Below are 24,638 nucleotides of genomic sequence, written 5' to 3'. Positions count from 1 at the left end.
ACCTTAAGCAATACAGTATGAAAGGGGCTATTTTTAGCTTTTCCATGGTTGTTATAGCAACCACCTCCTGGCTCCAGCTGTACACAATGTTTATAATTCCAGAGAAGTGGAAAGAGCAAGTTTCCTCTATAATGTAATTATGCACTTTCTACTTCTGCGGTAATAATACCTTAGTTTAATTATAGATACTTGTTTAGTGATAGTCAGTTGGCTTTAGGCTATCGTTCTAGAGGGTTTGGAAAACTCATACATCAGAGGTAGAATCAGTGAAAGGGGAAAAACAACAACAACAAAGGATCTTTATAAAGGACTCTGCTTTACTCAATGGAAATACGACTCCTATGGAAACCAACCATAGGAAATATGCCATTTAAGGATGGTATAAAGGGCAGGCTATAATAATATCACTTATAATGTGTAAGGAAGAAGGCTTTCAGATGATCGGTTACCTTGGAGTTTTTCCTCTCCTCCTGGGCACACAGCTAACAACATTTCTGGCCTCCTGTGCAGTTAGTGGTAGCCTGCGACTGAGTTCTGGACAACGGACTGTCAGCAGAAGTGATGTACACCACACCAGGCCTGGCCCATGAAACCTCCCATAAAATCATCCTCATTCTCTCCTCCCTCATCTGTTAGCTGGATGCAGAAAATGCAGTGGAGCGCGGCAAGGTCCAAGGGAAGAACAGCCCCTACACAGAAAGAGTCTGAGATCCCTGAATGACTGGGTCGAGCACAGCCCCAACCACTGAACCACGCTGGCTGTGTATCAGGACAAAAAATGTCAACCTTTAGAGTGTTAAGCCACTGAGATCTTGGGATGGTCTCTTATAGCAGTTAGCTTACCTTAATTAATACAACTCGTAATTCCTTTCATTCGAGTGGACTTCGCTGTTCCCTCTCCTCACCAAAAGTACTGATTCACAAAGTCCACTTACATTTCTTACTAGTTCTTAGCAAGTGCCACAATCACCCTCGTGGCGTCAGTTTCAGTCCATAGCCTATGATGGATTTCCACCAGATCATTTCTCAACCTTAGTTTAAAATCAACTTGATTTCCTAAAGGCAAAGATCCAGTTCATCCTCTGTAGACTCCATGATAAACTCTACGCAGTGAGTGTCTGCTGAATGAATGGATCCTCTTCTTTGCATTTTCTTTTTTTTTTTTTAAGATTTTATTTATTTGACAGAGGCAGCCAGCAAGAGAGGGAACACAAGCAGGGGCAGTGGGAGAGGAAGAAGCAGACTCCCAGCGGAGCAGGGAGCCTGATGCGGGGCTTATCCCAGGACCCTGAGATCATGACCTGAGCTGAAGGCAGACGCTTAACGACTAAGCCACTCAGGCGCCCCTGCGTTGTTTTTATCTAATGCTCCAGCTATAACTGCGATCATGGCTGCTATGTCTCTAAAGATAGGAGTGAAGTTCCTGGCACCCCATGTCTGTATCATTTACTAACTAATTATGAAGCTTCATAGCGCTCAATCTCTTGGGACTCACTTCCTATCAAATAAGGTGGGGCTGGTTTCAATTAATTAAACTACTAAAATTCCATGACTATTTAAATCCCTTATGATCTACATTACCCCACAACTGTCATCTCTTTTGATACGGTTTTCACCAAAATACTTAAAAATTCCTTTTCCAACGCTTCTGCGGTTTGTAAGTATTTCCTTTTTAGTGGATGGACTTACTGTCCTGAATTAATCCCAAGTCAGTGGAAGATATCAAAACTGGATTAAGATGATGGCCTAAATTTCATCCCTTCTGGGTTCTACCCTGTCGGCCCCAATTCTCTGTAATCTCCTATCTGACCATCAGGGGCACACTCCTACTGTCGACCAACACGAAGCAGTCTTGGGAAATTTTACTAAGGGAATTGAAATATACCAAACTTCATATAAAATGGAACTACAAACAAAACCTGCAAAGAAGCCATTTCTCCACCGGTCTCTGTAGATGACAAACAAAATGGGATTCCTAAGCTCGCTTCCTCCTCTGTACAATGGTGGGAGACTATCAAAGTTAAATGAGTTAACACACATCAAGTCCTCAGTACAATACTTGGCACGTAATAGGTTCTCAATACGCATTAGCTGTCAACCCTGCCTGAAGCTGGTCATAGAGGTTTCTTCACAGAAGTAGGGTCTTTGGGCAATGCCCTTTCCGAAGCTGTGATTCCTTTGGATCTCTTCCAAACTCAAAGCTGTTTTGCAGAGGAAGGATGACTGTGAAGCCCTAAATTTAGCAAATGATCAAGCTAGCTCAAGATGTAAGCCCAGATCTTTTCAACAGGTTTCTTTTGAAAGCCTAGACATCATTCAGGCTTTTCCAAGGGAGAAACAGAGCTTAATTACAATTTTACACTTCATGCTATTTCAAGAAGAAACTCTACGACACATTTCTCAATGAAAATGAAGACATCTAGCATATCCTAGTGGAACCCAACTTAAACCAGAACACAAAGGGGGTTCCACAGTGTGGGTTTCTGCTCCAAGGGTGCGTTTGACATCTTACAACCATTTTATAACATGCCTCAGTTCCTCATATATCCATTCACCCATTAAAAACTAAACAACCAGAAGATGGGGTCTTGCTTTGTGAAACTCCACTGATTATAGTTCTGAGAGCATACAGCTTTAAGAAGGCATTCCCGGGAATACCCCAGGAACTCTATTCGCCCCCTCAGAGTAGCAGGCAATTGAGCTGGTGATGGTGACTCAGGCAGACTTTTTAATCCTGATCTGAAGGAACCACCACCACCCTGGAGAGGGAAATAAAAAGGGAATCGAGTGGAAAAGGCCTCCACCACCGGATGACTCATGCTCTACCGTGTGACTCGCCAGGCACATTACTCTGTTGCTAAGACATGGAGGATAGGTTCATTAGTCACTTTAATGAATTTTGCAAAGAAAGGATTCTCCCTATAAATAATCATGAGCTCTGTCTCTCTAGTGTTTGTGTGTGAGCTCGTGACTCACCTTTCCACCATACCGGGCAGCACCAATCGTGTCATCTGCAAAAGAGAAAACAAAACATTCGTGATGGCTGAGGATGCGGGCAACAGATAAAGAGTGGAGAGAAGCCACCCACTCAAAACAGAAGGGAATCACGAAACCACTCACCACTCTACAGACAGCAGTTTCTTTTATATACTCTATATAATTTGGCTGTGTCAAGAGTGCATAAAAAGGAATCAGATGAAATCACTGGAGATAACATTGGGAATACCTTCAGTAAACTTGGCTAAAATTGGCCTTGCCTGAAACGTAATACTGGCACAGAGATCTTCAAATAATTAAGGACTTACAGTGAGCTCTAGTCTCCCAAAATGTACTCCTGGAAAAGGACATACGTTATCAAAAGAAATATCTGCGAACCAAGATTAAGATTTCTAATCTTAAGTGCTCAAAAGATCTTTCCCTATCAAAAAAGCCTTTAGAAGAATGCCCTAAAGTGACAGGTTGGCAAATGTTAAGTGTACCTTCACATTTCGTTCCCCTTGTTGGTCTAGCTAGCTGTAAAACTCAACCTTAAAGAAAGTTAAGGTTACCTGTGATCTCTTGAAACCAACAACAAAGAAAAGTGGCACCTGAATTTTCAAAGGGCCCTGTAATTGTTGATTAAATACATATAATACGGGGCATCTGGGTGGCTCAGTGGGTTAAGTGTCTGCCTTTGGCTCAGGTCATGATCTCAGGGTCCTGAGATCGAGCCCCATGTCAGGCTCCCTGCTCAGTGGGGAGTCTGCTTCTCCCTTTCCCTCTGCTCACCCATTCCTGCTCTCTCACTATCTCAAATAAATAAACAAAATCTTTTAAAAAGTACATATAATATGATGAGAGAGGCTACTTCTAAACTCTGTTTTAAGATATTATTAACTAAGAAAAGTTAAGACATCCACTGGATTCCTCAAGGCCACTTCATAGTTAAGTACTGAGGTTAGAAAATGAATTCTTGCTTTGCATGTATGATCAATTTTCTAAGAAGCAAATGCTGCTTTGTCACAGAAAAGTTGGCATGTGTGCCAAACACAGGAATTTGAAGTGTTTTATCTTGAATACTACAATGTCTTAATGAAAACAGTACTCTGATGAGAAAATAAATTTTTTTCCTAGAAATATTTTGAAGAAAGAAAACGTATTCAGCTTTACCAAGGTAAAATTTGCTATGCAGTGCTCCCAACCCAGATGTCAAGCCAGGAGCTGCTGCATATACTTTTCCAGGAAAAACAAGCTCAAACTGACTGCATCGTGAAAGATAGACTGACATACTGCCAACTTTGAAACATACAAGGAAGTGTCCTCAAAGCCTAGGGTAATTATGTCAACAGAAGTTTCTGGATTGGGCCGAATCTTCTGGCCCAGATTATTAAAAAAAAAAAAAAAAAAAATCATGAAAAATCGAGTTTGGCTTAAAGCGTTCCATATCTCTCTCCTTACATACAAGTCTATGTTTTTCATATTAAAGTCATTTTCACAGAATGAGGGGCATGTGCTCTCTGACTACATTCTATAGCACAAGATGTGACTGGAAGTTACACGTGCAACTTCTTGGTCATGGCCTTAAAGGAGAGAAAAACACATGTCCTCCTCCTGACACATTCCTCCTCCTGATGTCTGGATAGATGTGGTGGAAGGAGCTAAAACAACCCACTTAAACCCCAAGATAAGAGCTGTGTGATAATGGGGGCAGAGCAACGAGATAAAGAGGCAAGATCCCTCATGACTGGGGAACTACTATGCCAAACCCTGATTACCTACCCAGCTTTTTATCCGAGAGGAAAATAAATTTCTATTTTATTTAAGCCACTGGTAAGTCTCTGTTACAGCAGCCAAACCACTACTCTCACTAATAAAATTGACCATCTGTGTTGATGAAAACTGAGCGATGGTAACATTTTAAGACTTAAAGATGAAATAACCCCCAAAGCAAACTCAATCAGAAATTATGCTGATAACCCAAGTGGCCTCGGTATTTTATAGTTTTTACAACGTGTTCCTGTTTCTTCTCTTTTCTAGGTTTGTTGACCCGATTCAGGATATGCCCACAGGGCCTCAAACCAAACTGGATGGAGCTAAGTCAGAGAAAAAGCTGATTTCAGAGCTGATCCTTTCAACACTGTAGTTACCTCCGCCCTTTTCAGATTAAGTAACTCTTCAAACTTGCTTACACGTTTCCTAAGATGTGCCTTTTCATGGGAGCACACAGTAATTGCTCAATATAGAGCCACTGAATGTTCAGGCAAGTGTGGTTGACACAGTCAGGTCCAAGTTCAAATCCCAGCCCTTCCACTTGCTAGAGGTGTGACCTCGAATTACTTCCTTTTCTGCAGAGTACATATGGATTAAATAAAGAAGGCATTTACATTACAGGTTATTCTGAATCTCAAATGAGGTGATGTATATAATGGACCCAGCACAGAGCTCGTCACACAGCAAGCCTCTGAAGAGAAACTGGTGTCCCTTACTGCCAGCACACACTATTCTTTTAGGATGTGGCACCACTACGTATGTAGGTTTCCTGTAAGCATGTTGTGTCTGACACGGTTTAGAGCCAAAAACGATGGCAGAGTTTGAGGTCATAAAGTTCAACCCACAACAGAAGTTTCTGGATAGTTCCATCAATACTGAAAAATACCTCAGTTGGGATGCTCTTGGGGTAATGGAATTGTCCTAAAACTGGATTTAGAGACAATTGCACAACTCTGTGAATTATTTACCATTTAATTATACACTTAAAGTGGATGAATTTTATGGTTTATAGATTATTCGTCAAAGAAGTTTTTATTATTTTTAAAATTTTTTAAGATTTTATATATTTATTTATTTGAGAGAGAGAAAGGGAGCACAGGCAGGGGGAGAGGCAAAGGGAAAAGCAGACTCCCTGTTGAGCAGGGAGCCTGAGTCGGGGCTCCATCCCAGGATCCCAGGATCGTGACCTGAGCTGAAGGCAGATGCTTAAACAACTGAGCCACCCAGGCGCCCCTGAATGAAGTGTTGAAAAAAATCTTAAAATTCATAAAAATGAGTTCAAGAACTGGAATCACAAAATACAGTGGATGTTACTTTATCAAACCCAGGAGAAAAAAGAGCTCTCAAAATGTTCTATGCATATCAACTTATGGCCCAAGCAACGTGAAGTAATTAAGAGGCATTCTTCTGCTTAGTCGAGGCCATGTTATGTACTCAAACCTGGGCTGGCTGATAGGAGCTCACTACCTAGCCAGAGAACAGATATGTACACAAGATGTACTATGAGTAGTACCACAGAGGTAAGAACAGAGGGCACTAATGCTTCGGAGAGACATAGTTATGTCTGGGGAATCAGGTCCAGAGCATCACAGATTATATTTCAGTTAAGTTCTGAAAGAATAAATAGGAATTCATCAGGCAGAAAAAATATTCTAGTAGAATAGAATACAAAAAGGCAAACAGCTGCAAGAAATGACAATGTATGCCATAGAACTGATGCCTTTAAAAAAACCTTTTGTTGAACGGAGCTTATAAAGAAATTCATGTGCATCCTGTTATATATGTCATGCAATCTGTGTATCATACTACATTGTGGACAGTTCCCCATGTGAGCACCAAAAGACGTACTGCAGGCCTATTAACCGTTGTAGAGTATTTTATTGTAAGGATATATTATATGCATTCCTAGCAAAATCTGAGAACATTTTTTACTTAGCACATTTCCTCAGGGGACCATAATGGTTAGCTAATGTAAGAGGTCCCCAGGCATTCCATGGAGAGAAGCGATCATTCAGTCCTCCAAGTCCTGAGACCACCAGAAACAGGGTAAGAAGACTGATAATAAACATGTTTTCGCCCAAGGGCAGGGATGTGTGTGTGTGTGTGTGTGTGTGTGTGTGTGTACACATGTTCATGCATCTATAACAGGAAACGAAACTTGCTAACTGAAGAGTAGCTAACTCTTCAGTTCACTGGGGTAGCCACTGACTGTTTGGCCCTTCTACACTTAAGGAGACAAAGGATGGGATTTGTAGGCAGCAATCAACCTGGAAAACTCTCAGGGAAGTCTACAAAAATCTGTTGATGGATTCTTTTATTCTGACCAGGGATCTCAGAACTATATGACTATTAACAAGTGGTTGTGCAGAGTTGTAAAGTTCAATTCAGATTTTTTCCCAAGACATAAATTTACACTCCTAAATATAATACCATAAGAACTACCACTTTAGCTGGGATATTGAAGAGATATAAATGCATGCATGGGAGCTATTTTTTCCCCTACACTGTATGCACATCATACATTAAATGTTCCCTTTCTGAATGGCAAAAAATTATCCATGTTCAGAGACAAAATAAAACCGCATAAGACAGAATCTTACTTATAAAACTATATTAATAGCTAAATGTTAAATATTTTCTGGATGGTCTTCGATGTATGGACATGTTCAAAATATATCCTTCCCCTCCCAGTTTCAGTAAGATACACTGACATATAACAGTGTATTAATTTAAGCTGTAGAGCATAATAATTTGATATATGTATATACTGCGAAAGGATTACCAAAGTTAACATCAAAATTATGGACGCTGCATGAATTTCTGGGCCATCTTTGCATATGGGCCATGCTAAGCTCCGTATCATTCCAATTTTAGTATACGTGTTCCCGAAGCAAGCACCAAATGGATCCTTTATACATGTGAATTTAAACTCAAGTAGTTTAGGGGCACCTGGATGGCTCAGTCAGTTGAACCTCAAGACTCTTGATTTTGGCTCAGGTCATGATCTCATGCTCGTGGGATTGAGGCCCACACTGGGCTCCACACTCAGCGCAGAGTCTGCTTGTCCCTTTCCCTCTGCTCATCACTCACTTTCACTCTCTTAAATAAATAAATAATCTTAAAAAAAAAAAAAACTCAAGAAGTTTAAGTAACTTAACATAAAGAGGAGGAAGCAGTGTTTTTGATGCCTAGCTATTAAAGGGCCAGAATTACTTGTCGGATGCCCAATGACCAAAGAATCCATCAAGTCCTCTCATGAAAAATTTAAATTCCTTTGCATTGTTCATTGGCTTCTCCTCTTAAATTCTGGCTCTAAACTATTTCTCCTTGCCACAGAATGGAACATCTTTTTTGACCTGTCAAATAACAACACTGAAAAGCCTGAGAAAAGTTAACTTGAAATCTGCATGCTTTTATAAACCTGATTAACGCCTTCGTCTATACTTAAATTCTTTTTTCTCCTAATCAGATTATAATTCATCATAAATTCGACTTCAAGCCTTCTTTGTTTGTATATATATTATACAAATAATTCTTAAAATTCTCTGCATAAGCAAAAAAAAAATTCTCTGCATAAGCAGAGAGGCTTCATTATGTTCACATCAAATTAAATTCTCTTTGACATCAAGTTTTACATAGGATATTTTAACTAAGCTATTAGTAGTCTCATTTTACTTTGTATGCATCGATTGGTATCTTGATATCTGGTTATTTATACCATATACCAAGCGTTTCTGTGAAATCTCACTCTCTATCTGAACTCCATTTCACAGCTGACAAGCTGTTTCTGGAGTTAACTCAATATGCTAATTTTAGGCCATCTGCAGGTGATAATTGTACCAGGAAATTTTTTGTTCCTCTTAAGATACTGCTAAAATAAGGTTACCATAACTTGTAAGTTCAGTGGTTAAGAATATTAGAAAAGTAGCATGATTTCTAGGCTTGTTTTCTTCCGTGTTGAAGTTGTTTCCAAAAGTGTACAGAAAACACTCTAAATCTAATTCTTTCCTAAAAAGTGATAAAAGTTGCTGCAGTAGTCTCTCTCCAACAATGAGAACTTCAAATCTTTCCAGAAAAAAACAAATATTTCCTATTTACATATATTTTTAGTGACAGTTTCATCAATCTTCACCACAAAAAGGCCCAGAAGTCTAAAATCAAAGGGAAAAAGGTTAACATATATTATATTGCACCTATATATTGCATCACTTTGTATATAAGCTGGCCATAGTGTATACGAATATACAAAAATAAATGAAAGTCTTTAGCAATGACAGCTCAATTTAGAATTTGTTCTGGGGATACCACATATTCAGTTTTGAGAGTGAAATATTTACTGGTATTTATTACCACAGCTGCATATATTCTAGCTGGGATATAAACAAGAGGCTGGTTTAGCTCATAAAAAAACCAAATCAGTATTATTAGATCATTTAGCTGAGATACCTGACTTAAAAATGCATTGGCTGGCCTAAAAAAAAATCTCTGAAAATATTATACTAAAATGTAACCATCTTAGTATTCTTAAATATTTCTCCCGTTTTTTGGCAATTATTTGCACTGGTTTTGTAATTAGAAAAGCCCCCATATATAATGTTATTTCTGAAAGAAATTAACATGAATAAATTTTTTTACTCTTTCATTTCTCTGATATCAGTAATCAAGAGCTCATAGAAGGAATTTTATTTTATACCCAAAAGCCAATTTAGGTTTCCCTGCATTTTAGTTTATTATGAAAACTTGTACAAGCAAATAAAACAAATTATACAAATTGTTTTACATGCAACTGATTTATTTTTATAAGCAAATTATTTTTGTATCGTGTAACCTCTGGCATTTGGTCACTTTCTGTAAAGAATAGGACAAAGAAAACAGTACTGTATTATGCTCAAGAAGACAACCAAAACCCAAATGGAAAGATTAAAATTCAAGGTAACTTAGTAAAATAAGGAAACAAATATTTTCACCTACATCACCATTACATATAAACAGAATTTACAGTGAAACAACTTAACCCTAGAATCTGGGCAAAGCCCTAAGAATCCAGGCTCTCCATATAAATAATTAGGTCATCATGAATCACCACTTTGTCCACATCTGCCCTGCCTTCTAACCCAGAGAAACCTGAGTGGAGTAAACAGGATCCGAATTCAAACAACTCAAACATGAACTCATACAAAGCAGAAGGAAGTAGATACAAATGCCTTCAACAACTTTTCAATTGGAATCATTAACAATAATTTTAAAAAATCATAGTCTGATAGTGAAAAGAATCACATAAAATAACAATGATGTTACACCATGCCTGTGTGAGAGAAATTACAGGGTGACTCATTGAAAGTCATGCTGGAATGGCACACCACACATTTCCTTTAGAAACTGCAATTTGAGCTCTGTGGTACTGAGAATACAACTTCATTAGAAATTCTTAGAATGTCACCTGTATGGCTAAAGGAATATTTACTGCATGGGGGTAAAAAGCTTAATTAGGTAAAAATTTTCGAGTGCTTTGAGATCTCCAGGTATTATTTCATTTTCCTCTTTAATAATGTTTTTAAGTTTGTGGACGTTAAGAGCCCTCCTTACCATTGCCTGCCCCCCCCCATATTACTTAATCTGAAATTCAACCCCACACCATAAAATATCAAAGTTTTCCTTTCATAATAAATTGTTTTGATATATATTAAAATAATTAAACTAAAAAAAATAAAAGAACTTTCCAGAACAGAAAGGGCTGCATGCCAATGGATAATAATGAATCTAAAGCGGTAATCTATTAACTCTAAACAAAAATTAAAAACACATATACCACCAGACAACGCTTTTCCAAGTTGAGCATATTATGATATGCTAAGAGTTTCCATTACTTAAATTTTCCCCAAATAAGCTGACTTCTCAAAAAGTAACAGATTTTAGGAGGAGAAAATAATTTCTAAAGTTCTCGAAGAGATTTTTACATTTTCACCTATATATAAGGCATTTCTCCTATACACTAGCTTTGCTTTGAGCTGGGAAGAACCTTAGAACCAATCTACAACCACTCACTTGTTTCTCACAGATGAAGGCTATGCAAAGAGTGGCTGTCGCGCAGTCTGGCAAACCCATCATTTTGTAGTTATGCCTGAAGCAGCCCTGTTACTATGAAACCCTAAGGGCTAAATGTACCCAATTCTTTGGAAATTTTTAGGAGCATAATAATAGCGGCTTTCAAAAGGGATTAAGAGACCCTAGAGACTAACTTGGAACGTCTTCATCTAGAAAAGCCCCAGGTGGGGGTCAGGGCTAAAGATCATACTCTCCCTTCCCACAATTTACTGACTTCCCAGTGTTGTTAACTTAAATTCTTGGGGCAGCGTGGAGGAATACATTCTTAGCATAATCCCTAAATTAAATACAATTAGAAGGATGAACAGAGATTCTTCTTATGGATTTCCAAATTATTAGAGGGCTCCCTCTACTGGTATCATGTCACATGTCAAAGGCAAATGCAGGTAAGAAAAAGGAAACCAATGCTTCTCCTGGCCTTTTCATCCATCCGAACATTTACTATCTATGCCATGGGCCGGGCGTAGCATTACATCCTTCTGGCTGAACCACATACAATGAATACGTAGTGGTGGGAGCAGGAAAAAAATAGCTTTTCGAAACCATGCAAAGCACTCCAAGTGCTTTGATTTCAGATAATCATAGGGATGGGAGAGACTGATGCAGTTAAAACCATTCTAATCCTTCAGCTCCACCAAGCAGTTATTCAGTTTGAGTACACTGAATACCTGGAGTTAGCTGCACAGGGGAACGCAGACTCCAATGCCTGACAGGACCGGGAGGTGCCATAAATGAGCGCAGCGTGCCAGACAGCAGGGGCGAGTGGGGGCCGTGGTGACCTGGACAGGGCAGGCCTCATTACTCAGCGGACTCACCTGCTTGCTCCTCCACCCTGCCCGCTTACTGGCAGGCAGCAGCTCAGGTCTGCGTTACCTCATTTCCAAATCTTCCCGAGGAGAAGCTAGACATTGGGTGTGGAACGTCCCCATTCTGAAAACACTGCCTGAACCAACTGAAATAAGTTGGTAGGGCGCATGCAACCCAGACTATTGCTTGCAACCTCTGGCCTAGAATCAGAAAGGGAACTCACCTTTGGTCCGTTCCACTTCTGGCAGATTCAAAGATTACAAAGTTCTCACAATTTACTTGAGTGTAAATATCAATGATGATCTAAGTTCAGCCTTTTAGGGCAACATGCAGTAAGTGGGTTCCTTATTCCCAAAGAAAGAGGATTTTCAATCTTTTAATCCACTCATTTATTTATTCAAAAGCATTTGTTGGGGGCGCCCAGGTGGCTCAGTCGGTCAAGTGTCTAACTTCGGCTCAGGTTGTGATCCCAGGGTCCTGGGATCCAGCCCTGCATTGGGCTCCCTGTTCCATGGGGAGCCTGCTTCTCCCTCTGCCTCTGCCTCTTTCTCTCTGTTTTTCATGAATAAATAAATAAAATATAAAAACAAAACAAGAACAAAATCATTTGCTCTATACCTGCCATAGGTGAGGCCCAGGGCTAGGGAACGGCAGAGAACAAAAAGAACACGGGACCAGCACTCCCGGGGCTTACAATCTATAGAGAGACACTAAACTGAAAATGAACTGTGAGTGAAGGAAAGATGTGCCATGTGTGACGAAACTTCCGTGGCTGAGAGACCTGGCCGACTCTGGAAGGCTCCCCACCGGCCCCCAAGGACAAAAACACTATTAGTTGAGAACTGAAGGATGCGTAGCACGAGTGAAGTGGGAGACGAGGGAGCTTCCATGGAGAGGGAACTGCCTGAGGGAACAGGAGGTTCAAGACGGTGAAGGCGCTGTGACCTGAACACAGAGAAGCAGAGGGACACAGACCTGAGGGGAAACATGGTGAGGCGGGCAACAGCCACATCACGTAGGTCCTTCGCTATAGGTCACATCAAGGAGTCGGGACTTGAGGGCAAGAAGTCACTGAAGGATCTCCCAGGAAAGCGATATGACCTAATGTAAAATAACACTTTGGTAGGGGGACGGAGACTGGACTGAAGGGAGACAAGTTCCCCCTTTGGTTGAATATCTGATGAAGATATTCAAGATATTCAGAATATCTAAATTCTGATCCCCTGTTTAAGACTCCTCCCCAACCCCAAATAAAACAAATAAAACTCAGTGTCCTTCACTATAAGTGGAGGTTGTCAATAAAGTTTACCTTGGGTCACACCCCCACCCACTTCCTTCCCTGCTCTAAGAGAGGTAATAAAGAAGGCTGGAATGTCCTCTCCATTTGTCAGAATGGTAGTCTGCATATTTCCTAAGGGATTCCGGTATAGGCAGAGCCACTAATCATCCACCTTTTTCACCAATACCAGTGGCAGCTTCAGGATCCAGTACCATCAGAAGGAATGGTTTTCCAACCCTTAAGTAAGAACTACAGGTAGTTTAGGTTAATATTGCTTGGGTAGTGTTCATCTGAAAAGGAGTGAAGAGTCTATAGTACCTTGAGGTCCTAAAACCGTCATGAAGGGAATCTAAGAACCATCAGGCCTAGAGGAGGAAGGCAACTCCGAATTTGGCGGATGTTAAAACAAGTAATCTCAAATCCTAAACAAACAGTGCAAGCAAGATCACTTTTAGAACTTGTCTTTGAATTGGTGTGGAGCTTAGTGTCCTGCTGTTTGAAACCAGACTTGCCTCTGGAGTTGTGGGACTTCTTCCATTTCCCACGATTCTCCCATAGTAATCAATAGTCGTACAACCATTTCCTTTGCAAACTCTCAGTATTCTGAGATGGAAAGCACTCCAGGCATAAAACCACAGCTATTTTAGAAGAGTCTGAGTCAATATTTGGAGTCTTAATTATCTCTAAATGCCACCATTTCTGGTCTGAAGGTCACTGTTCTTGAGGAGAAATAAGACTTACCTTAGATTTTAGTCACAGAGCATCTGAAATCATAAGAAAAAAAGCCCTGGCTAGGAAGACCTCTCTTCCAGTTGAAGGAGATCCACCTGCCGTATTGGTCAACTATATAGAACTTCCACACCACCGCTCTTCTCACCTTGGTGCTTAACTGCTCAGCAGAGCACAAGAACAAGACAAAATTTACCCCTGAAGGATTTGAGAGCAAAACTGTAAGGCAAGCAACAAGCAACAAGGCTTCTAAATACCCCTGGGGTTACTTTGACTAACAGCTTTATGTCTGGTAAAGGGAAAGCCTCCTTAAGCAGGTCTCAGACAAGGGCTGGGAGAGCTGAGCTGGACTCTATGATGACACATCAAGGGTCTACAGTCAAAACTATTCTGGTTAATATTTCTTCCCCAATATTCTTCTGGACCACTCACTACCACTTCATCTGGCGACGACCCGAAATTTCTCTGGTCAGGGTATTTCACTTTTATTATTTCTCTGCTGGAACGTAGAACTTATGTGACTTTTTATAATCATCTGACCTCCTAATACAGGAGCACATGGACCAAGCCATAATTCCGGACTGGAAGGATCCAGGTCATTCAATGCTCGGAAAGAGGCACAGGACCTCCAACAAGATGCTGCGATCTTACCCAGCAAACATCTCCATTTTAGGGGAACAAGCCCAAGGTCACAAGGGTGCACTGACTTCTCTGATCTTTCCTGGCATGCTTCTCAGCCAGCCGGCTCCTACTGCATGGTGTGGTAAGGAGATAAACTTGGGCCAGCACTGATGATGAGAAGAGGCTGCTTTCTTTTTTGTATAAACCTTTTTCAATACGTGCGTTATGACACTAGGCAGCAGATACCCATGCCCTAGTTCTCCTGATGTCCGGTCACCATAAAATCTTCTAAGATTCTAGAACCAGACCAATTTTCATCTTCTTTTAAGTTACCCCAGGGCTCCCAATAGAAGTTACACTTCTACAGAAAATGGAGCCCCGGCCCTTGCAACATAACACAGTCAACTGAAGCACAATTCATCAAAATACACCAGAGGGCACATTGCAGCGTCGCCGAAGGACACTAAACCTGGGAGGCTCACGCAGAAAACCTCATCAAGGTGAATGCCCTTTTTTCAGTACAACGAGAATAAACAGAGACCACAAAACACATACGCCATGTCACTCTGCCACTAGACCCCCCCTTTCTAAAATGTACATCAGATCACACCTTATTTCTGCTCTAAAGCTTCCTAGGGCCCTCTATCCTCCTGAGCCCGGCACCCAAGCTCTTACACAACGTGTGTCCTCCCTCACCTTTCTGGCCACCAGTTGGCCATCCACCGCACACCCCTTGCCTCCTGCTGCTCGAGTCAAACATTCTAACCCCTGAACACTCACTAGTCAGCTGTGCGACTGAGATGCCAATGCCATGGATCCTGTCTACAGCCCAACAAAGACCACCTGGCTGTCCTCCAGATGTTCTTAGTTCCATGATGAATCAAGCAAGAGTTTTGAACTGTTTTTCCACTAAAAGTGTACATCACAAAGGTACAGGAAAATTCATGTTTACACTAAAGATAAATTAAAGGATGATTATTCAGCTTGATGTATAAGTGTTTTATTTTTTATTTTTTAAAAAGATTTTATTTATTCATTCGACAGCGAGAGAGCAAACACAAGCAGGGGGAGTGGGAGAGGAAGAAGCAGGCTCCCAGCGGAGGAGCCTGATGTGGGGCTCGATCCCAGAACGCCAGGATCATGCCCTGGGCCGAAGGCAGACGCCCAACGACTGAGCCACCCAGGCGCCCTGATGTATAAGTGTTTTAAATAGGAAACTCCCTTAGTGCTTTGTAAATGGGACTTGATTTGCAAAATCAGGCTTACATACAAAAACATGAAGCCTATATATCCAGTTCTCCTGGCGCTGACACTTCCCACCAATACGGTTCACAATATATGATAGGACATGTTTAATAAGTCAGCATGACTCCCCCCCCCCAACAACTCATTTCATGGGAACAAATACATACACCAACATGAAAAGAGAAAGTGGAAGAGGAAGAACGAAGAAGTGGGAGAAGTATTTTGCGATCTGTCAAGATCTTAAGGACCAGTGCCTCATTATTATCTCACTGTTGTTTTCAAGAACCCAAAGGGTACTGTAGAGTGCTGTTGGATCTGTACTGCTTTATCCACAATGCCCCCTGGCACTACTCATCTTCAAGCAGGGACATGAGGTGATCACCACCTGCACACCCTGCTCTGTGCTCAGGTGCTGCCTAGAGGATGCTGTGTGTAGCCATGGAGCACAGCAAGCTGACCGGTTCTCACAGGTCAAGGTCAAGACCCTGGCCTTTTATCATTAGTATTCTGTAGACTGCCAGCCAGAAACGCATGTTTGGGGAGAGAGAGGAAGCCAGGGTTTTATATCATAAAGGTACACAAACATGTGAGTACTGACAAGCAGGATGTTACTGGAGAAAATACTAACGTATCTAGAGTAAACACCTGATACAGTTTATCTGACAGAGGAGTTAATTATCAGAAGACTAAATCTGTAGCTAATATTAACACTTCTATAAAATCAAATTTAAACACTTAAACATATTTTTCATCATTAACTCATGAAAATATATTATGAAATACATGCACATAGCTTTAACACTCATTATTTTTAGGTATTTGGCCAGATGTACTAGAAAAGATTATCAAAACAATAGTACACAGCAGTCATTTCAAAAGGCAAAACCACAAAACATACAAATTATAGACCAGAATGTTAATTTTGATCAAAAAACTTTGCTTGCTAAAAAATAAACTCACGTTTTTCTAAAAATCTTTAATAGTAACATTCTTTAGGGCCCTTACTATGATTTGGGTCCTCTTCTATGTGATTTGCACATATTACCTTGCTCAATTCCCAAAACAACCCTGTGAGGTAAAAAGATTAACACCCTCAATTTACAGATGAGAAACTGAAGCACAGAGGGCAAGTAATTTGTTCAAGGTCATACAGCTAGTAAATTGTAGAGTTATTTAATTAACTTGAAACCTCACACAGATTATTGAAGAATGTTAACATTTATACAGGTGTGCCAAGGGAAATACCTTTAAAACTATATAGATATATTTACATCAACCATGTTTTAAAAGCATCCATTTTGTGTGTGGGTCTTGCTCCAAATTTACTCAAAGATCCACTTGTTAGTAGTTTACCTCACTTAAACTAAATCTTGTGGAAGTAAAAACCCTGGTTAAAAACAACAGTGGAAAAGATACTGTGGTTCTTTCTTTTAGAAAAGTATTTGTCATATTACAATATAATTCAGATGAGGTGCCTTTAAGTAGCGAGCTACCAAATGTTACATGGTCTGCATACAGCCACAATGAAGCTTTCGTTCTGGTAGCTGGTTTATGTGAACCAACAGAGTGCTAAAATTATACAAAACCACATAAAAACTCAATTAATTAAGCACCTGAAAAGCAATACATATATTATATTATTCAAGGAGAGGCACAGCCATACATGAAAAGTTGGACAAGGCATAAGATTTTAGGGTCCTTGCACCTGAAATCAAGCATGAAACAGGTATGATTTCTCAGGACATGAAGACATAAGGAGAATTTCTCTTTAAACATTCACAATAGAGAAAAAGATCAAGACCATGCCATAAAGTAAACATTAGTAATGAAGTGCTTATTTACGTTTATCTAGTTAATTCTAATAGTTTTGAGGTAAATATTTTTTGATTTCCTTAAATAGAGTTTTTAAGAGTTACTGAAAATGGATTTGGCTTTTCTGTCGCTACAATAGCTCCCCCTTATCTGTGGTTTCACTTCCCAAGGTTTCAGGTTACCCACAGTCAACCGAGGTCAACTGCAGTCTGGAAGCAGATCATCCTCCTTCCAACCTATATCGTCAGAAGGTCAGTAGCAGCCTAACACCAGGTCACAGCGCCTGTGTCCTTCCTCTCACTTCATCTCATCACGTAGGCATTTTATCATCTCACATCATCACAAGAAGGATGAGTACAGTACAATCAGATATTTTGAGAGAGAGAGACCACATTCACATAATTTTTATTACAGTATATTGTTATAATTATTCTATTTCATTATTACTGTTAATCTCTTACGGAGCCTAATTTATAAATTAAGCTCTATCACAGGTATAGGAAAAACCATAGTAAATACAGGGCTTGGTAGTATCTGTGGTTCCCGGCATCTGGTGGAAGTCTCAGAACACACCCCCTGTGAATAAGGGGGACTACTGTATGTTCAGATTTGAAGTATGTGATGTTGCCTATGGAAATTCTGCCTCAGGCAATATTTTCCGCTAGGCTAGGATGTATAATCAAGGTACGGTATCTGACTTTTAGGGACTGCTAACACACAAGGACAAGTGGTGCTCAGATGCTCACATAGGTAGTAACCTGTTCTTCCTTTGAGCACGTTATTAGCCGTGGCGTCTGTTGTTGGCACATACAAGTAACATGCCTACCAACTAAAAACCAGAATAATGTTTATGTGTGCCTAATAAAAATCACTCTCATTACTTTATAGCCCCATACTACCACACAATGCTTTACCACAACAGTTAATTCACCCACTTACATGGTCACAGGGGATACGAGATGGAAATAATTTGTCAGTGAAGAACTGTGTGTAGAAGAAAACTTTGTAAAAATCCATCTTCAGCCTAAGTTAGCTTGTGTGGTCCCAGGGCCTGCCACACTGTTTGCATAGGTGCAGTTGTAGAAAAGCAAGATTACACACTTGTTTGGTCTTCGGCTCTTTCTACTTCCTGAAGACAGAAGGAAATAGACCGCCTTCATCTAGAACGCATACTTACATGGAAACAGGAGCTGGCTGAAGTGAACACACTGATCACATGTTTTTAAACAGAACGAACCAAAAAAGGCTGATGTATTTATAAAGAAACTGCTTACCTTACAAACAGAAAGAACATTAATATTTATCAGTTTCCTGATGGTCTGCAAAAGAAAATATTGGTAATTTTATAGACATATCATCATGGAAGTAACCACATTAGATATATATATGCAGGTGATCTAGCGAACCACTGAATGTTTCCCCAGATAGAGTAGAGAACTGGAAAATGACAGGAGTCAGAGTAGAGAGGCAAATTTTTTTTTACTCTCAGTGTTATAGTACTTTTCTACCAAAAGCAATAGTTCATGCTAATATGCAAAATTCAAGGTAGATGTATTAAGGAAAATCTGGAAGCAAAAGACACTAAATCTAAAATAAATATGCTATTTTCCTTCTGCTCATATCGAAAGGAGAAATTATTGAATCTGAGATTCTCAAGTTTTTTTAAAATTCACATATTCCTTGAATGATATGCTTTTCTAATTTTTATTAAAGAATTCTGCATGCCTCAAGAATATAACTTTCATTTTGGTAGGTTTACTTGAATCAACCATATTGCTATATATTAACATATTTATGATTTCTAAATCCATGTTTAGAATCCCGATACTTAAAGCAAAGCTATTTTGATATAATAAAAATAGAAATAAGAAAAATACGATGAGTTATTATTGAACCGGGCACTATACTAATGAGGTTACAAACGTTTTCTCATTCAGTCCTTCTAACATCCCTATGAAGTTGCCTAGTTTATGGACGTGGGAACGGACACGAAGCATGGTTGGGCTCATCGCCAGGGTAACTCAGCGAACAGGCAGAAGAGCCAGAGCGTGAGCCTCGGGCAGCAGGACTCCAGTGCTCACGGTGCGCACCATTACACCACACTGCCTGGCCAACACTCGCATGCATTCTTTTTGTTACCGTACTATACAAAAAAAGACTTACGTTGTCCAAGTCAGGAACGTCCAAAAAGTATTCAGGATACTCATATGACATTCCCACATTGTTCACTGAAATAAGACAAGATCATTAGCTGGCTGATATATACTTTATTTTACAGATTTACTGCAATAATGAGATTAATAATATCAAGACTAAAATGACACATACAGAGACATGAAATACTGTTTATGGCTGGGGTGATCTTTCCCACACCTTTCCACCCAAGATCTATCTAGTTCAAATGTCTTCTCCTTCATTACGCCCTTCCGGTAGCTACCAGCCAACCCCTGACAAAGGGACTTTTTATTCACTTTAATTTCCATAGCCCCTTGGAGTGTGTGTACATTCTGCCTCTGTAATTGTTACCTGTAGATACTGTTTATCTTCTCTCTGAACTAACATTTTCATAATGTAGTAGAAAGAGCGGAGACTACTATAGTGTAGGGGACTAGAAACCCGAGTTCTGCTAGAAACAGAAAGCGTGTGACTTGGGATAAGTCTATCTGAGATGCATCTCAGTGTCTTCCTAACATGAGAGCTTGTTTAATCATTCAACAAATATCTGCCATACACCTGTGTACAAGACACGCACTAGGAACTAGAAACACCAGGAAGAAAAAGCAGTTTCTGGCATCATGGAATATACTATGTTGTAGGAAGAGAAAGGCACTGAAGAAAAAGAATCAAACAATTATTTCTTCACAAAATACAGAGTGCCACGGGGCCTATTCCTGGAGTCTGACCTCATCGAGGAAGTGGGGGAAGGCTTCCTCGTGGAGGCCAAGAGAGTGGGTCAGACTAAATGTCTCCAATGAACCACCCATCCCTACAGATCATAAACCCTGAAACGTCATGTTTTAGTCTTTCCGTATCTTCCCTCCTCAGTTACCTCACCTAAGGTTGGAACTATAAGAAAATCGAGAAACCAAGAAAATATTTATATACAATTAGACATAAGATTAATACTCAGATACCCTACAGTTTTCCCTAACTCCAGAAAGACAAACCCAAAATAAGGAACATTTGCAGGAATCAAGAAAATACATAAAATATCTTGGAATTTATTTTAACTAATAAAGAAATGGATAATCTTCTCTATCTACCTTTACTCACCGTAACAATCCTATTAGGTAGTTGCTATTATAATCTCCCTCCACAGAGTAGGAAACCAAAGTTCACTGCAGTTAAATAACTTGCCAAAGGTCATAGGGCAAAGTAAGGCTGGGACTTCACCTCTGGAAATTTGATTTCAGAGGCTAGGCTCTTTACCACTATATTAAAGCTACCGTATGCCTTCACCCAGTACTCAGTTCGGGGGGAAAAAAAATCAGTAATAATTGGATAATAAACAGAAATCTGGTAGCAATGTTTAACAAAACTAAAGTATTAGCAAATAAAGGTTTCAGTAGCAAAAAAATAATGAAATTATGATCAGTCTGCAAAACTTAGAAGGAGCTGTGCTAAATAAACCTGACAATAGTAACACTAACTTTTTCAATAGACTAACAAAATTAGTAGTTTGAAATAACTCAATAAGCATTTTATATTTAGCAGTAAGCCAGTCACTTGAGGCTGTGAGTCTCAGGATTTTACTTGCACAACTTGGTCACGATGGACTGAACAACATCACTTGAAACTTATCTGAAAATCTGGAAACAAAGGACAGTGGCAAAGCAAACTGTACTGAATAACGATTCATGCCCCTCTGAACAGGGATTATATCTAAACATAACTGATAACTGCAGGTCCAAATCCATTTTTAATTTATTCAACAGGTTATCTACGCAACAGAGGTTCAAGAAGTGGATTCTATAAAAGACCTTTTAGCAGTTAAGGCTAAATTAGTTAAAGGTGAGGCATTATGTTCCCTTGACTTTGCTTTACCCATCAATAGAATTATAAAGGAATAACATCTCACAGTGTGACTAAGAGAAATAACTAAAGTATCTGTTAAAATGCTACAAATAAATATTTGTTACAAAGTCAGATTAAAATAGCAGAATCCTCAAGGAAAGGTTTTGCCAAATTGTAATATTCTTCAGGACTGAAGAAAAATTCCATCATCCACAGCCAACCCCATCTGCCTTCCCTCTCCTGGATCGAGAAAATTTTGTCTTCAGATTTCTTTCTAGCCAATGGAAATATTAATGCTGTATTTCAAAATGCTGAAGAAAACGGAATTGTGTAATTATAAATCTTTTAAAATCCAGATTTGTTTTTTTTTTTTAAATCTGGGAACTCTATAAGCAGCACACTTGACTTTGTAATCTTAACATGCACTGCAAGTACAAAGTTGGGCTAAGAAAGCCCACAAAAAACAAAGCAAGCAGGGGAAATGTCACTCTGATTAAGGCTGCACTAACAATACACAATCTTCAGATCTGTTTCTAATTGAGCAAAGGAGAGCTCTCAAAACTACCAACTTGCACAATGAAAATGTGAACATCTATTTAACATAGTTCTAAAGGAAAACACGTTCAACACCGAGAACTTTAGCCCAAAGAAATAAATAGAATCACGTATAAGGGCTATGTTATTATAACCAAAACCACACACAGAAAAAAAAAAAAAAAAAGATCTTTCAGAGCATTAAGTTCAGTTTTATGAGGGGGAAAGTGCGTGCACGCCAAGGTCACATGGGCAATCTGTCCTATGCTAGGGCTTAGGACTCTTAAATCCCTTCCTGTTTTGTTAGTTGCACCTTTTGCTTGTGAAGTATACACTACTTAGAATCACTCCATGGTTGGCCATCACTTCAGAGTGCAGAGAAAAACAACTGTTGCTCTCAAACAGCTATCTTCACAAACTGCACGCTAGTGCAAATCTTTTGAGAACAGCAATCCCACTGCAATTTTATTTTGAGACATGAGGTGGCAGCAATAACCAAACGGCAGGTGGAAAGCTTTCAGGGAACTGGAAAAGGAAGAAAACAGGCTTTGGGTAGGAGTGAAGGATGGAAATATTTCCATTAAAATGTAATCTCATTAAGAATGGGTGCATGCAATGCCATCTTTATATATTACAGGATTCATTGTAGAATTCACCAAACCAAATAATGCCACAAGTTGTTCCAACATCATTCAGATGGTTGGAAATCCCTTCTAAATGGCAGCCATTTAAATTGGCATTAAATATCTATTTAGTAGTGAGGGTTTGGTTGTTTTTTTTTTTTTTTTTAATTCTTCAAGTAAGACACCAGAGGCAGATTTAAAATTTTTTATTCAGTGACCCGCAAAAACCTTTCACTCATGTGAAAGACACTGAGTCTTTCCAAAAACAAAGGATGTCCATGTAATCTCAGAATTCCAACCAGGACTTCAACAATCACCACAGGATCATGAACAGATATAAAATCTTTCCCATCAGTTTCTCATGAGAGTTCTAAGATAAGAAGAGTTCAACAGAAGAGATGAAGGAGACAGAGAGCAGAGGTCACGACAGACCAAGAACAAGGACAAGATAAGTGGGAAGAAAAGGAGGTGGCAGGCAAAGGAACAATCCTAACAGAGCAGATCCTTGCTGGGAAGAACTGTCAAGTGCACTGAGCTCAGCAGTGCCCCCCACACCCCCCATGCGGAACTTCTGAAAACACGGATACTGATAAAGTATTGTATACTAAAGACTCAAAATCCAAAGTAATTCTGAAATGTTACATAAATATTCTGTATCATGCTACTGCTAAAAATCATTTCCACATCTCCTACTTAAAAGGAACATACACAAGATTTCTGTTTCTTCTAAATTCACTTGCTGCTGTTTCTGACCTTACTTGACTTCTTTAGAACCCTTTACCAAAACGAGCTGCTTTTGAGATAACAGAAAATCAGTTATTTGGTGTTTGGGTTGGGCAGGAGGGAGGGGCAAACAATAAATTACTAGAAAATAAAAATCCACTTGAACAAACACAGTAATAACTGATACAGGCAACAAACACACACAGAACACCTTCAACCAGCTTTTTCCAGATTAATCAGAGGCTTAAGAAATTAAAAGAGTACATCACCTAATGGCTGGGCTTCCCAATATAGTCAAGTAATGTAAAGTACTCCCAATTTTCCACTCATCATATCAAAGTACAAATGTTAAGGTAATTTCAGTCACATTTATAGTGATATACACAAACCCAGTTCCAACATTCAAATTAAAGACTAGAGAAATGGAAAACCTATTACAGTTCATTAATAAAATGGATTAGGAAAAAAATGCTGCCACTTCATTATATTTCAAAACAAACCGAATTTTTAAACTGTAGACTTCAGGAATAGTGTGTATGCCAAAAGTCCTGTCTTAAGCTTTTGAGCTAATAGGGTCTGGATCTCAGGGTCCAACAGACCCTGGGTTTCAGTCCTGGCTCTTCTATGACCAGCTCCTACAAGAGGCAAGTGATTTCACCATAATGAGCCTCAGTTTTCTCAATGTCCTCATATACAAAATAGGGCTAATAATTTAAGAAATTGAGATGCTATGTATCAAATCCTTAACCCAAGGCCCAGAACCTATCAGTACATTAATAAGTGGAGGAAAAAAGAGTTGTTATTTTTGTGTGGTCATTTCTTCAACAGGTGGTTACTGACTGCCCTGTAGCCGACACTGTTCTAGGTGCTGGGATGCAGCAGGACAGGCAAGGTCCCCTCTTTCATCGGATGTGAGCAGCGGCACAGAGCAGAGACAGAAAGACCACTCTGGGCCACAGTTAGCCAGAGTCCCTGCTCGTGCTGATTAAGGGTATCCCAGTTGTTCCTCTCTCCTCTCTTTCAAGTAGATCTAGCCTGACAAGTCTACAGAGAGTTTGCAAAGTGAGGCAAAGAAAATTCCTTCTTTGCCTTACTTAACATATTGCTGTAGCTAGCACATGTTCATACTCCGACAGATGATATTTGGAACACCATGTAAAACATTTTGCAAACTTTACAGTTTTCATACACTTGTGAGTAGCAATTTCTAAATAAAAGAGAGTTTACAAGGCTTTAAATTTGCAGCGCCTTTAATCAGAAATGGAAAAGTTAAGACTGAGTCAGAAGCAACACAACACATTTCGTTTCCACGGTTTCATGATAAATTGCTATGTGATCCTCATTACAAACCTAGGTAAGTAAGATCTGCCATCCATAAACTCGGAAGAGAGGAGGAA

At 39.6% G+C, this 24,638-nt stretch overlaps 1 protein-coding gene and 1 non-coding gene across 2 annotated transcripts in view; both read right to left on the bottom strand.

The window, feature by feature from the left end:
- HSD17B12 (hydroxysteroid 17-beta dehydrogenase 12) overlaps positions 1 to 24,638 on the bottom strand; it is a 158,089-nt gene that overhangs the window by 26,061 nt on the left and 107,390 nt on the right. Inside the window, exons 5-7 of the mRNA XM_045808781.2 lie at positions 19,511 to 19,575; positions 18,622 to 18,666; positions 2,977 to 3,011 (exon numbers count right to left, since the gene is read on the bottom strand). Coding sequence (XP_045664737.1) covers positions 2,977 to 3,011; positions 18,622 to 18,666; positions 19,511 to 19,575 — 145 coding nt within the window. The remainder of the gene's footprint in view (positions 1 to 2,976; positions 3,012 to 18,621; positions 18,667 to 19,510; positions 19,576 to 24,638) is intronic.
- On the bottom strand, positions 7,544 to 7,647 carry LOC123799608 (U6 spliceosomal RNA). The gene has a single exon (XR_006781659.2). It is a non-coding gene; the product is annotated as a U6 spliceosomal RNA (small nuclear RNA).

This window comes from Ursus americanus, chromosome 24, assembly GCF_024610735.1.
Source record: "Ursus americanus isolate L20-20 chromosome 24, mUrsAme1.1.p, whole genome shotgun sequence".
Lineage (NCBI taxonomy): Eukaryota > Metazoa > Chordata > Mammalia > Carnivora > Ursidae > Ursus > Ursus americanus.
This window is presented reverse-complemented; position numbering and strand designations above follow the sequence as displayed.